General features: G+C 38.3%; 1 protein-coding gene across 2 annotated transcripts; it reads left to right on the top strand.

The window, feature by feature from the left end:
- Positions 1-4: 4 nt before the first annotated feature.
- On the top strand, positions 5-14,917 carry CNOT6 (CCR4-NOT transcription complex, subunit 6). 2 transcript variants are annotated; one of them, XM_010133444.1, is made up of 11 exons: positions 5-116; positions 2,610-2,796; positions 4,582-4,667; positions 5,636-5,725; positions 5,826-5,894; positions 7,353-7,510; positions 8,017-8,171; positions 9,084-9,238; positions 10,175-10,405; positions 11,755-11,957; positions 12,637-14,917. In XM_010133444.1, the coding sequence occupies exons 1-11, from the start codon at positions 5-7 to the stop codon at positions 12,847-12,849; spliced, it is 1,659 nt and encodes a 552-aa protein (XP_010131746.1). In that variant the 3' UTR covers positions 12,850-14,917. The 2 variants fall into 2 exon arrangements, with proteins under 2 accessions (XP_010131746.1, XP_010131745.1); XM_010133443.1 differs by having other exon boundaries at positions 5,636-5,740.
- The last annotated feature ends 202 nt before the right edge of the window (positions 14,918-15,119 follow it).

Below are 15,119 nucleotides of genomic sequence, written 5' to 3'. Positions count from 1 at the left end.
AGGAATGCCCAAGGAAAAGTACGATCCACCTGATCCACGGAGGATGTACACAATTATGTCCTCAGAGGAAGCAGCCAATGGAAAGAAATCACACTGGGCAGAGTTGGAAATAAGTGGTAAGAAACTGAGGAACGGTCCTGAGTTATGAACTCATTGCAAGCTGAGAGTAGCCTATGTAGCATGGCATGGACAGGAGTTCAGGAGTGGAGTTACCAGCCTTGAAGGGAGCCAGCACACCAACATAGCAGCTGCCACCCCCTGGGGGTGTCGAGGGAAGAGCTTGGGTTGGAGTAACGTAGGGAGCTGTAGGATAGGTGAGTGGAGGCAGGTGGGGAATCCTAACGTGTAGGAAAGTTAAGAGGATATGGATGGGAGCTCTTTGGTTTTTAACAAGATGGGGTGGGTGAGAGGGTGGATCTAAAATCTAATTTGTCAAAGAGAAGAGAGTGAAGTTGGGGTTGATATATAGACATATGCTGTAACAGTGATGTATTCAGATAGTTCCTACTGGTGCACAAGTTTTCAGATTAAGAGCAGTTGTAAATCTTTGCTCTGTTCTTGAGATTTAAAAAAAAAAAAACCTAAAAAATGTAAGAAACCCATCAAGGATTGTGCTTGCTTTAAGATACTGTTTGACTTTTGGATCTTTTCTTGAAAATAAGATAAGGCTCCGAATTAATAAACTGGTTCTAACTGGTGTGGGACTCCAACCTCTGTAAATTCTGGGTTTGCTACACAGAGTGTGTTTACAAGGAAATTCAAGTAAATATTTTAAGAATTTAGAATTTATTTTGTGATGTTGTAAATCTAGGCTGAAATTTTGCTTAAATGTGGAGGTTCTTTGAGAGACTGTAAAAAATGTATTTCTAAATCACTAAATGTCCAGTAGAGAAATTGGCGAAAGGAAGAATACAGATGGAGTTCTTTGAATTGTGAAGTCATTCTGTCCAGATCATTGAATCTGTGTCTTGCTTCGAGTGCCACGTGCCTTAACATGTGAACGGCATTCTTGAAGGTTACAGATGCAGAAACCTACTTAAATGCTGCTTCAGGAATCAGCATGATACATCAGCATTAGGCTTGGATATCCACTTGGACATCTGCTGCCTCTGCATAGCAAATGCATTAAGTGATGGCTCTTGCCTTTCATGTTTGGTAATCTCACTACACGCTGATTCCAGCCAGGAGAGCTGCAGGTAGTGAAGAGGATGGGTCAGTGATATGGACTGGAAATCCTTTCAGCTGCAAGGGTGTCTTTGAGCATAGTCAGCTGTTTGCATTATGGAGGGGAAGAGGTGTTAATTCAATTTTAAAAGTGCAGAGAACTATTGATTTGTATTGAAACTTTCAAAAGATTTCTTAATGAGTGTTACAGCAGCCTGCATCCTTTAAGAACGGTATGCATTTGTCTTGCAAAACAACACCTGACAATGCTTTTGTTATTTTAATGTTCACACTGTCTTTTCTGAGCAAAATATTTGTCTAATACAGAAGGCCACAAATGTTTTAACTGCTCTCCTTTAAATCACGGAGCTTTTTCATTCTAAGCTTTTTTTATGCCGCTCACTTTCTTATAGCTCACTGGAAGTGGTATCTGTATTAAACCTTTTGTGGCCAGGGCTGAGGCCCAGATACACATGTCAGCGTAGCTTTCACCAGGCACTTTCCTTCTTGTTTGGAAGAAAACCAGTTATGGAAAGGAATTCTAAAGTGTGTGTATTGGTATAATATTAACCAGCCTGTTCTTGGTGCTGGTGAGTTGCAGTCAGGTTTTTAAAGGCTGTCGTGAGTTACTTTTTGTCTTGGACAAACTGGTGCTGGCACTCTTCTTCTAATGCTGTTGGTGCAGTGAAATGACTTCTATAAATGAAAAAGGATCCACTGCTGGGGGGGGTGGAAAATCTTGGATAGAAGAAATGTTTTGAGACGTTCTGATGATATCTCACATTCCTCGCATACAGCAATGTAAAAATCTTGATTCTGTCACACAAACCCATGTTTCTCCCCTTCAGTTTATACAAAAATCATACCCTTTTTTTAAATATCTGGCAATAGTTTATGCAGCTTTTAGTTGAATGCCAGATGGAAATCCATGTTCTCAACTAAGCATCTTAGTCACCCTAAATATAGTGCTTCTATCTGTTCTTGGCTGGATTAATGCCACAGAATAAAGATTTTTGGTTTGAAAGATGTTGCGCAGAAATAAGGGACAAACCAAAGAAGTATCTTTCATCTCAAACATAAACTATAATTAAAAACAAATCTGTTTCGTACACCTCTGTTAATTGTTTAAATCATGGGCAGTTAGTAAATACGTCTTGTTTTGTATAGAACTGGAAAAAGACAGATGTTTAACCTTAAGCATGGATTGGAAAAAACAATCTAAGTATCCCTGGCAACACCTTACATTCTCTTCTGGATTGCTGATTTTTTTATCTATAGAATCAGTGATTAATAGGATTTAAATTGACTAAAATAATTAAAAAACATACCAAACCCCAAACAAAACTCTTCCTCAAGCCCTCCCCCCCCAATATGTACTTACAAAATGTGTAATTATTGCTAAACTTTTTAAGTGTTCTGTTTTCTTTTGTACCTCCCTCCCTCAGGGAAAGTGAGAAGCTTAAGTTCATCATTGTGGACACTGACCCATTTGACAGCTTTGCATCTCAGTGACAATTCCTTATCCCGTATTCCTTCAGACATTGCCAAGCTTCACAATCTGGTATATCTGGACTTGTCCTCTAATAAAATTCGCAGTTTACCAGCAGAGCTCGGAAACATGGTGTCACTCAGGTATGTAAATTCTAATAGGAGTTGAAATTGTTCTCTTACTCTCTTGGTAGCAACAGTTTACGTTTCAGCATAGTTCTTACATTCTAGTAAAGGGAAAGCATAGGTAAATTCCACACACACACACACTTCTTTTTATCTGTCTCCCTGAATACTTGATGCAGCTGAATACTCTGTGCAGCTGTAGCAATGCTGGCTTTTCTGTGATCTGTTTTATGTTTCAGGTGGGCTCTCACTGCAGACACTTCCCATAACTTCTGGGAAGTTGTTCAAACTAACAGTAATTCAACGCTGGGCATTGCTGATAACCCAAGCCACAGAAATCACTTGTGCTCTCACCCTTGAGAACTGCTAACAGCTCTTCCAGCTTCCACATCTGGAGCTCTGGGTTTGGTCTGTACAGCAAAGCTCGCCTAAGGCTCCTTCCATCTCCCTTTTTACTTGAAGAAAGAGGTGTCAGAGCAGTAAGATTTCTCATCTGTGCAGAAAGAGGAGGAAAAATAAACACTGTGACATGTTATCTTGGAAAGCTCAGCCGTGAAACAGTCTTTGATATGCTTGAAAGAACTGGTGGGATTTGCTGTGATCCCCTTTGCTGTGTAGAGGGGGTGGGTTCCGCAGAGGCAAGGATCATTAGAGAAAATAATTCTTTCATCCAAGAGAGGAAGTGTAACAATACCCACTACTGTGCATGTCTTCCAGCCTGGGTTTTTTTCCTCTGGAAGAATTTAGTGTATTTTTATGTAATTCATACATTACTTTTTTTAGACTTCACCAGTGCTTTGAAAAACTCTTAGAGACAAAAGTAGCTTCCCAAAGAATAAACCAGTGGCTATATAGTGTCATATAGACTATCATCCCTCAAAATACCAGTGATGTAAATCTCAGCAACTGTAGAAGTGCTGAGAACTAGTGGAGAGGCGGATTTGTTGGGTTTTTTTGTGCCCACCATCATGTTTTCTACCTGCCATATGCCTCGTTAATACTTAGAAACCCTAGAATGACACAGTGGGCTTCTGAGTGTCTCTATAAAATAATGTGCTTTTGTCTATTGGATTTTATATTGAAAAAACCAAAACATCTACCCCCGCAGCATTGGCTAGGTGTGCCGTAGCCTGGCAATCAGTTGAGCAGTGACTTGGCATTTCTAGATTACCCAGTATAAATATATATTTTTATATTACCCATATAAAAATAAAATCCCCTCCTGTATCTTTTCTCGCTGTTGCTCACCCCAGATTGTCTCTAAAACAAGCCTTTTTACTTTTACCAGGGCTTTTTAGTACACAGTGAAAGGGAGAGAATTCCTCAGGAAGTCTTTGTTAGGGAAGGACCAGCAGAGTTTGCTTTTGAAATGCAAGGCTAGAGGAGTCATGTCTCTTTGCTTCAAATGCTGTCCTGTAGAAATCTTCTGGGATATAATTTCCCTTTATTTGCCCTTTAATCATAGCTGAACTGTTTCATGGGCTGCTTTGTCAGAGCTGTTACCGCTTCATTGCTTGTAGTTACTGAAGTATTTAATTATTGGTAATGTTTCCAGAATTTCTGACTTTTTAAGATGAACTCACCGAACGGCTACTTTCCTCTGAACTTCAATGTACTATGTGTTTTGTCTGCCTGTGTGTGTTTGAGGACAGCAGGATTTCCCTAACTATGGTTGTTTAGTCTTGGCATTTTTCAATATTGTGCTTTGCTAGTATATTGTTTCAGTTAAACTTCTTGTACTGTTCTGCTGATGACAAATGCTGGTCTGTTTTCAGCCCTGTTTGATTCTTGCTCTGTCTACAGGGAACTACATTTAAATAACAACCTGTTACGAGTTTTACCTTTTGAGCTGGGAAAACTGTTCCAGTTACAGACTTTGGGTCTGAAAGGTATTATTACTTTTTCTTGGTATCTGTGCTTGGTTTAATGATATGGCTTCTGACTGGTAGTGGCTGTAGGCCGCCAGTTCATAAAGCGTGACTGAATAGCAATTGCAGATGTAGCTATTTATTCCACATTTACAAATATTGTTATTTAGGGATTATTTAAAAAAAGAATGAGTTTGGCAAAATGCTGCACATACACAGAGGTTTGCTTCTTTTTCTGCAGAGTGAGCAGAAGCTTTCTGTTCCTTGCACAGGGGTTGAATACAGTGCTGCTTTAGCTAAGGAGTAGTCTGCTGTTAACTGTAGGTATTCAACCAAAAAGGGAAGGTGCTTTGTACCGCTGTAGGGCACTGTGCTGTTCATGCAAGCAGCGATTTACATCTTTTCCAATATTTTTTTTCTCTGAACTGTATGGGTTCCAGCTATAAAATTGCTGACCATGGGGGGACTTGTATGACGTAATCAAGAGCGTTGAGTGATACTCTAAACCCTGTTAAGTCTCAAAAGTCTTTTTCTCCCCCTTAAAACTTGGTAATTGCTGCGTGTGTTGTCCGAGAAAACTTTTACAGCCTGCTTATGCATTTGGCAGATGGTTGACTACTCAGGCATGACAGGCAAGTAAACTGGTGGTGGATGTTTCAGTCACACTGACCGGAGTGGGCAGAGGTGGCTCCTGTGTTTGGCCGCATCAGCTCTGCCTCCATGTTGTACCATGACAGTTCTTCCCTGCTGTTCGATCCAACAGCCCTTGGGGTGGTCAGTCAGAAGAGAGATGCAGGAGGGAGCGTAGATATCTTCACACAAGCTGTTCACACTTGTAGTGTTCTCTGGGATTAAAGACCTGAGCTCTGAAACCTTGAAGCAGTTCATAGGAGATGCATTGTCTTTCCTGAGAGATGCCATCTTTCAACGCTGATATGTAAATTCATCATGGTTCTGGATATTCAGTATTTCTGTAAATCTGTTTGCAGGAAATCCTCTTACACAGGATATTCTGAACCTTTATCAGGAACCAGATGGGACACGAAGGCTACTGAACTATTTGCTTGATAATTTGGCAGGTACTGCAAAAAGAAGTAAGTGATCATTCCTAAAACATTTCTTTCTGCTGTGTAAAATGAGTGTGATTATCACTTGTTGTATCTCTACTTTTAAATGTAGTTTCAACAGAACAACCGCCTCCAAGATCTTGGATTATGTTGCAAGAACCAGACCGTACAAGACCAACAGGTACCGTTACACTTCAAGGATTTTTCTTTTTTTGTTGTTTCCTGTTATAAAAGTTGTTGATCTTTACTATCTACTGAATCAAAAACAATGCTGAAGTTAACTGATCATCTGTGTGGTGCTGACCAGCCAGCTGAAGTGGTTCTGTCTCAGTTGGAACACCTGTTTCGTTCAGATTTACCCCTCTTTTACTATGAAGTCATTTCTTTTTAATTAACAACCTCCTCACAAGAATTGAAGCTGTTGTCCATAATTAGTTAAATAGTTGAATTATAACAAGCTTAATGGAACATTTTTGGGAGAATAAAGAATAGAACAATGTGAACATAATTTCCCCAAAATTTAGATTTTTTTTTTTTTTTTTAGCAGCCAAGGTATCATCTTTGACTCAGCTCTTTTCTTGGTGTTGGTATTCAAGCCATGTTTAATTCTTTACTAATTTTTCTGCATGAACTGTCTAAAATACAGCCTTTTCTGTTTACCCACGTACCAAAATCACGCTGTGTTTCGGTTATTGCCATTCTTCTCTCTCAGGCCTGATGCATGTTACTTCCCCCTATAAGACGGTTGCTTCAAAGATCGCAATGTTAATGCAGCTTGTCTTTTGCTGTCACCTATTAGTTTTCAAAAAGCTGGCCTTTGACCCCTAATCAGCCCCAGATTGCTTCCTCAGCGTGCTAAATCTTCAAACTAGTGTCTCGGTTCTTTCTCTTGAATTGCAAGCCACATTTCAGAGGAGCTCCAAATAAACTTCCAAGTACCTCATCATTGTACTGCAAATTCCTTAGTGCTTTTTAAAAACAACCAAAAAACCCCAACAAAACCAAACCCCAAATCCATGCTGCTGGATTACTTGTCAAGATGCCCCAAACTGTCTCACGACCACTCCCATTCCAAACGAATACAGACAGTAGATGTTTCTTGTCTTTACACCGGAATCATAAGCTTTTTGAGGTGGAAACGTTGGGGGTTTTACTTTGCCTATAACTTATCATTGTGCGAAGGGATCCTCACCCTGCCTATGGATCAGTTCGTGGTGGCGATAATTCAGGTAGACTTTAAATAATCTATGAGAAGAGTTTGGAAGCCTTTGTATAGCTGGCAAATATAAGTGTTCAGATGCATTTCCCTTGGTTTTGGCTTTTCACAGTAGAGCACCACTGGGCATACCGTGCGTTTGTCTGCTATTTCCTGCATTAACCATATAAAGGGGGTGCGTGTGGTTTTTTGTTTTCTAATTAAATGCTACCAGACAGCTTCAGTAAGTCCAAACTTGTAATTTATCTTTCTAGAATGACTAGCATATTTTTTTAGTATAGATAAAGGTGCTGTGTTTTGGTTGAAGCAGGTGAAGTGTGAATTGATACATTTGCAGAAGACAAAAGCGAAGAAAATAATTGTGTGTGTGTGTAAATATATTATTAAATATGTCAGTGTGTAAGTAAAATTGTTGTTCTGCAGCCTTGTTTTCTGTCATGTGTTACAACGTGCTCTGTGATAAATACGCCACCCGGCAGCTGTACGGCTATTGTCCATCTTGGGCATTGAACTGGGAATACCGAAAAAAAGCCATTATGCAGGAAATCCTGAGCTGCAATGCTGACATCATAAGTCTTCAGGTAAAAGATACTATTACCACTTTTTCTTTTCTATTCCCATGTGCTGGTTTCTCTATATTAAATGTATTTACAGTAAACGGTCTGTTTTCAAACCCTTCCGAAAACAAAAGAAAAAAAGAAGTGGTGTTTAGAACATTATTTGTTGCTTGACATCAAAAGAATGCCTTTCAGCCCCCACAGTCAGAATGTGAACCAGCAGCTGCTGATCAAAGGCATGTACGTGGGGGTGTCTTTGTGCCCGCGTGTCTATGCGGGGCTATAATTGACACGTTTTCAGATAAAAGGCTTGAGATAATCATAACTCTGGGGATTACAGAAATTCGTTTCTATTTTCTTAAAATAGGGATATTGCTCTCAAATTTGCATTCTCTGATTACTTAATTCGTAGAATGTCTTCCCTTAAATCTAATTTGAAAGTGATTTACACTTCTGAAGAGTCTAAATAATATCAGTCTCTGTGTTTTCCTAATAGTACATTCATGCTGTGCTGCCTTATAACTTTATAGGAGGTTGAAACGGAACAGTACTACAGTTTTTTCCTGGTAGAGTTGAAAGAACGTGGCTACAATGGATTCTTCAGTCCAAAATCTAGAGCTAGGACAATGTCAGAACAGGAAAGAAAACATGTTGATGGTTGTGCAATATTTTTCAAAACAGAAAAGTAAGTGTGTTTTGCAAAGCCTTCTATTGTGTCTTGCTCTCGTTCACGTAATTCCTCAGGTCAGCCTATAGCTCAGACTGGCATTAGTTGCGCTTTCTGTAGCTGTTCGGTGTTTCCTAAAGAGCATTCCTGTCGTTTGAAAGGGGTTTGTACGAGAGAAACCATTCTGTGTGTAACTAGCAATGGGAAATTTTACCCTGAGGTTCTGTTTCAGTTAAAATTTCCTTCTGTTAGAGCAATGCAGGTTAGGAGTTCACTAAATTCTGCTTCAGTTGGTCAGTGTGTGTGTCCCAACCACTGGCTGTTAATAACGAAAAATGAAGCAAATACCTTATTATCAAGCTTTTTTGAAGAAATTAATAATCCCCCAAATTACTAAGATAAAACCTCAGATGAGATTGTCTCTTTGATGCATTAGCATTCAATATCACTGCTCGCTTTGGAAAAAAAAATCCATTATTTAAGAGCTGTGGCACTTACTGTACAACTGTTTGGATATGAGGGTAATAACTTCCCTTCCTCCTCCTGCTTCCGATCCTTTGTGTCCACAAGTAAATGTAGGTGCCAGGTTTGATATCTTTTAGCTTTGAAAAATGATTTAGTCCTGCTCTATTAAACCTGCATCTTTTAAAGTAGAAACCGGTGCAGGATTAGAAACAAACGCCCCTTTTCTACAGTCTCTCTCTCCCCCATTACCCCCCTGCTCCTTTTTAATTGAAACTGAGTTAGTATAAAATACCTAAGGATTGCTAGGAAAACTATCCTTTGAGTTTTCAGCTTAGGATTTTGTGAATTTATGTCATTGGCTGAGATATTCCCATCATAAACATATCTGAGCTTTTATTAAAAGGAGAATTCTCTATAAGATTTCTTTTGTATCTGAAAAAAATATGTACGATGTTTCCCTGTCAGATTTACTTTGGTTCAAAAACATACTGTTGAGTTCAATCAACTGGCGATGGCAAACTCGGAAGGTTCAGAAGCTATGCTGAACAGAGTTATGACAAAAGACAACATCGGCGTTGCTGTGTTGTTAGAGCTGCGGAAGGAGTTGATAGAAATGTCATGTAAGTCCTATTTATCTTAGTGTTTTAATAGATCATATTTTGTAAATGAAAAATTTGGCTTTTGCTATAGTAAACCAGAGAAACAAAGTTCTGTGGATTACTATAGCTTTGCATGTCGTGTGCTCAGACAAATTTATTTCCACAGAGGAAAAAGTTGCATTGTTTAAATGATGAAGATTTTTTTCTTATTTTTCCCCACTTAAACCTTTTTGCTTAAAAAATACAAAACCTTAAATTTGAATGATTTTTGCTTGATGTTACATACAAGTATCAAAAAAACAGCTGGTGTTAGTTGTGTGTTTCTGGGTCATGTATCTGCATCATTTTAGCTTGGTACTTTCTTCACTGTCATGTTTACACAACCTGTTTGTTTGGCCTGTCATTCTCCACTTAGGAAATGTAAATTGGCTTTATAAGTGTCGCAGTGGGTCCCTACTCAACCTGTGCTATATTTATCCAATTGATATTTTATTAATTCAGATTGTAACAAACAAACCTTTTAAGAAGCACTCCTAGCAAGAGAGGTGACTTATAACACAGATAACATTCAGAGCTTGTTGCCCAATAAGGTACGAGCAGCGTCTGTTTGGTATCACAGCCTGAGGAACTGATGCAATTTGCCTGTAATTAGGATTATCTGTTATTTATGTTAATTCAGAGTTTTCTTAGATACATAAGTGTTACCTGTAACAAGACTGTCTGTTAACGGTCTTGAATGTGAAATGCAATTATTCCTAATGCTTTGTATCAATTAAAACACTTCACAGAGGTAAGAGGAGTTGTATGACCCTCTTAAATTAAATGGTACTAACCCTCTTCAAGTTAGACTGGTATTTTATTTTATTTTTTCTTCCCCTCAGATGTCTTGTTTAATATTCAACAACAGTGTTTTCTCTTGCTGACCGTGTAAGGTAAATAATTGATTTTAAATTTTAGCTGGAAAGCCACATCTTGGGATGGAAAAGCAGCTAGTTCTTGTAGCTAATGCGCATATGCATTGGGACCCAGATTATTCTGATGTGAAGCTGGTTCAGACTATGATGTTCCTGTCCGAGGTAAAGAACATTATTGATAAAGCTTCTCGTAGTCTCAAACCTGGTGTTTCGGGAGAACTTGGAACCATTCCGCTTGTACTGTGTGCAGATCTCAATTCTCTACCAGACTCTGGTAAGAGTTCTATTTATTTCTTTTTTTTTCTCTTCAGACTGTTTCAAGTGTGTAACAATTTAATTTTTAAGGTCTCACTTTTTTAAAGGGCTTTTCGACTGAGAGAATATGTTGTTTGGTATCATAAACTCTAAAGGTGCTGAGAAAATAGAAGGAAGAGAGAAAACATTCTGTTTCTTTTGTGAGTGACTTTATTGCCTCTGTGGTAGTACAGCAATGTCTGGTCTTTCAGAAGGAGTCTCATTGTTATCTTACAATACAGGACTGAAAAGAAAGAAAATATCTTCCATAAATAGGTGGAAACATGAGGATGTTGCTGATAGTGGTGTCTTTTTAAATTTAAGTGTGAGAAGATAGATTCTTCTCTTCTAAAGTTGCCACCATACAGTCATTTTCTGCAGCTCAAATGTTTTAGGACTTCTAAAATTCAATGCATCTCCTACCAGAAAGGCATTCTTCAGAGCTTTTTACCTAACGTACAACTTTTTTTTTATGTGGTGGGAACTTTATGAAATGCAAGAAAAGAACGGGTTCAGTGATCGCCGCCTTGGCTTTCTCAGCTACCCAGCTGAAGTGCTGAACTCGAGAGCCATCCTGCCGCCTTAGTGCTAGTTGTTCAGTATAACAACCTCCATTCCTGGCCCCCCTTGCCCCCTTCCTTCTGGCCTCTACTTGGCAGCTCTTAACATCTGTTAGGGTTGATAGGAGCAGTTACTGCTCAGCAGTACTGGAAATCTGATTCTTTTTGATCCCAGGAAGGCAAGTGTCACTGGTGGCTATTGCAATAGCTAGTTCATGAGTCTAATTGCGTCTTCAGAACAACTAGTTGCCTCTTTTACCTTCCAGAACCTTAACGCAGCTATTCTGAAACGACGAGGCACGATCATAGCTTTCCAAGACACAAATCTCGTCAATTTGGCTTTGCAGCCTCTTTAAAGTTAACTTTATTTGAAGGAGTTTTACAAAAGTGGCCTTTTTTGTGACATTTTAGCCAAAGAATGTTGAAAGGCAGCACTTAAGCACAGAGTTGAGGAGAGGGAGAAGCTAATTACTTGGCACCTGTAGAATTCTATCTGAATTTTCATTTCTTCCCTCCCCAAGGCAGTTGCTTATGAACCTTCTTGTTTTTTCTAATCAAAGCATGTCTCGTTATTCTAGGTGACAATTGCTCTAAATATACATTGTCTTGCAATGTTTTAAAAGAACCTCTGCTGACTGTATTGTATATGTGTCAACATTTGGCTTGTATTACAGCATAAAGGTGCATGTATGAGTCAAAGTACCTGCACGCTCTCATTTGCTGAATGTTGTTAATACCTTCTTGTGTGTACATGTCTCTCCTCTGACAGGTGTGGTTGAGTACTTGAGCACTGGTGGAGTGGAAACAAACCATAAAGATTTTAAGGAACTGAGATACAATGAAAGTCTTACTAACTTCAGCTGTAATGGGAAAAATGGAACAACAAATGGAAGAATTACACATGGTTTCAAGTTGAAGAGTGCCTATGAGAATGGTCTAATGCCTTACACAAATTACACATTTGACTTCAAGGTAAGGACTTGGCTGACACTTTGGAAAAGTTGTCCATTTTGAAGTTTAACTAATGTGATTTGCTGTACGAAAATGTTTAACAAAGTTGTTAATCTGTTTGGTAGCTGACACAAAATTCACCAAGTTTATATTTAAAACAGGAAATGAGAGCGCTCAAAACTTCAGTCTCCTAGGAACCACATTTTCCTTTTTCTTGTTAGTAACTTGTAATAGATTTGCAAGAGTTGGGGTGCCGTTAACCTTCTGTGTAAGCAGGAAGGTTTTGTATTTTATTACTCCAGACTAAAGGAAAGAGTACAACAGGGCACTTAAGCTGTCAACTGCAAGGAAATAATCCATGTTGCCACTGAAAAACTCAGTGCTCTGTTGCCCAGGGGAAACAAAGATGCTGCTTTTCCCTCTTCAAAATCGGATGAAAGTGATTTGAAGCTATGTAGGAGGTTGGAAATTCCAACTCACAAAAGCATAGCAGGAGTGATATGGGGTGAACCTTCCTTGTGTTTTCCAAGCAACCCATGGGATGTAGGAAGCAGAAGTCTCTGAAGCTGCTGATGTGCTGTAGAGGAGGAATGGTAGCATTTCCCTTACTCGCAATACTGAGCTCACCTTTTGCGTGGAAGAGTAACTTGGGTCAAGAATATGTACTAATAGTCGATTGTTATTTCTTCTCTTGTTTTAGGGTATTATTGACTACATCTTCTACTCTAAACCTCAGCTAAACATACTTGGCATTCTTGGACCTTTGGATCATCATTGGTTAATAGAGAACAATATAAGTGGTTGTCCACATCCACTCATCCCTTCTGACCACTTCTCACTTTTTGCACAACTGGAGCTTTTGCTGCCTTTCCTGCCTCCTGTAAATGGAATCCATCTCCCTGGCAGGAGGTAGTCAAGTACATTTGAGAGGGCAACCTCAATCTAACTTGTACAATTGTAAAATCTGAATATAGAGGAGTGAGGTATGGCCAACAGGGATTTTTTTTTTCTTAATAATCTTAATCTTAAATCTAATTATTTGCTAAAGACATAGTAAAAGCCAGGTGCTATCAACAGACACAATTCTGAGCCCAACATCCTTTGTATACTGTTTGACAGCGATTGGTGCGTTTGCACCTTTCTTTAATACGTTACAGTTAACCTTCCTGTTTCTTTTATCCAACGTGACATGTTCATGCCTTGAAATAGGGAATTGTTATACAGTGTATTCTCTTTGCACAGTTATCTGTAGCACTACTTTTTTGAGGCCAGTAGGAACATCCACAGAACATTCTTCCGTACTTCACTCCCTCCTTTTTCAGACTTGTTTGTAAAATATAGAATTTGAATTTAGCCTTTATTGATTGTATATGAACAACAGAAAACCTGATTTATGAGATTTTGTACTTTAAAAAAAGAAAAATCAGATTTGGAAAATGATTGTATTGTAAACTAAGGCTAAATTTTTATCTGTTTTCATGTGTTATAAAGGCCAGCTTGTAAAAGAGGTTGTCACAGGTTTTCTCTGCTAATGATTTGCACTGTTAGGGTTTTGTTAGCCCTTTTGTACTACTTTTTATGTTCAACTGAGAACATTGCTTTTAAAATCCAAACCTATAAAATCGTAATATCTTACAGAGGTAACTAAATACACTCTGTCTATTTCTGATTTAAGAGGAAAAAAAAAAGAGAAAAGCACGGAGTTCTTGCAGAACAGATAAGCTGAGCAGTGAGTATACGTAGACCTGTATGGATCGAAAGTTATGGCTGATGTGTAAACACTCAGATATTTTTCTCATCTCTAACTTTGGAAGTAAAATTTAGGGATGCTTGTGTACAGCTTCTTCATTTCCGTTTTAAATACGTGTCCTATCTCCACTGTGCCTGCTTCAGTTTGTTCTCAACTAGCACTGCCTGTGCATGCAGAGAGATCCTGTGCATCCTCTTTTATTTTTTTAAATAATGTTAACACTTGTGAAAATTTTATGAAGATACTTTTGTATAAGCTGTGGCATCTCTTTTTTTCCTTTGTGAAGCATTGAATATCACACTTTTGGAACATGTTCAGGTTATGGGTACACAGTTTCTAGCTTCTAATACCCATGCACTGCTTCTTTCAGTGTATTGCACAGTGCCGTTTTTCCCACTGAGAATTACTATCATGTGAATTCGCTTTCGTTTAAGTGTGTTCCTCAGTTCAGAAAGTATAATTCCTTGAGGACAAAAAATACCCAACCCTACATTTTCTATTGATGAAGCAGTGTAAGATAAATGCGTTTTCAATACAGGTCCCAAAGACAACTCTTCAGATCATTTTTTTTTTTTTTAAAGTGACCAAGTCTTATTTTAAAGTGTCAAGCAAGACTAAAGTTATAGTGTACCCTCAGTGCCATTTGTGTCATGAAGCCAAGTATGTAACAGCTTACAAATTTAACTTGCCTATTTGTATCCTAAAAGGGAGAATTTATCATCTCCTTAAACTAACACAACTTGAATAATCAATGTTAAAAAAAAAAAGAGATAGAGAGCTTGGTCTTAAACAGCTTTTGTTTCAGCTGCAGGCAGGGAAGCAAAAGGACACTGAGCATTAAGATAAAAATTTCTAAATATTGTGAAATTTTATATATAAGAGAGTGAATTGGTAATAATGATTCAAAATTTTATTGAAAAGTAGTCAGCACGTAAGTGTGCTCAAACCGTTCTGTTTTAAGATGAAAGTAAAAATGACAAACTGCTTGGATATGTAAAATGTACATTTTAAAATTGCAATAGGAGAAATTTTGATCTTGAATCCTTGTCTGGGACCTGATCTCTTGGGGTTATTTTGTTTCGGTTTTAGTTGTGAAAACACCAAACATGTCCAGTTTATAATCAGTACATTGAAATGCTGGTAGTATTGCTGTAGTAGACTTAATGCGTAGTGTTATTTTTTTTCTGTTTGTTTTTTTGGGTTTTTTTGTAAAGTGTGAATAAAAGGTGTTTTACTCATGTTTCCTTAATGATGTCTTGGTAATGTACATCATGACAATTTCCAGTGGTGATGAGCCCAGTTAGCTTGTCAGACTGAGCAAACTATTTTTCTTTTCTGATTATCTGGATTGTGTAATGAGTCCAGAAAGCTTTACAGAAGGGGAAGGGAAGCACTTACTCATTTTGTATTTCTTAGAGGGGGATAATTTTCTT

This window comes from Buceros rhinoceros, unplaced genomic scaffold, assembly GCF_000710305.1.
Source record: "Buceros rhinoceros silvestris isolate BGI_N320 unplaced genomic scaffold, ASM71030v1 scaffold25033, whole genome shotgun sequence".
Lineage (NCBI taxonomy): Eukaryota > Metazoa > Chordata > Aves > Bucerotiformes > Bucerotidae > Buceros > Buceros rhinoceros.
Note: the sequence above shows the minus strand (reverse complement) of the source record. Positions and strands in the feature narration are given on the sequence as shown.

Coding starts and splice junctions, on each gene's coding strand:
- CNOT6 (XM_010133443.1), top strand. CDS start 5: ATGCCCAAGGAAAAGTACGATCCACCTGATCCACGGAGGATGTACACA. Junction 7,511..8,016: donor CTGACATCATAAGTCTTCAG/GTAAAAGATACT, acceptor ATAACTTTATAG/GAGGTTGAAACGGAACAGTA. Junction 9,239..10,174: donor GGAGTTGATAGAAATGTCAT/GTAAGTCCTATT, acceptor TTTAAATTTTAG/CTGGAAAGCCACATCTTGGG.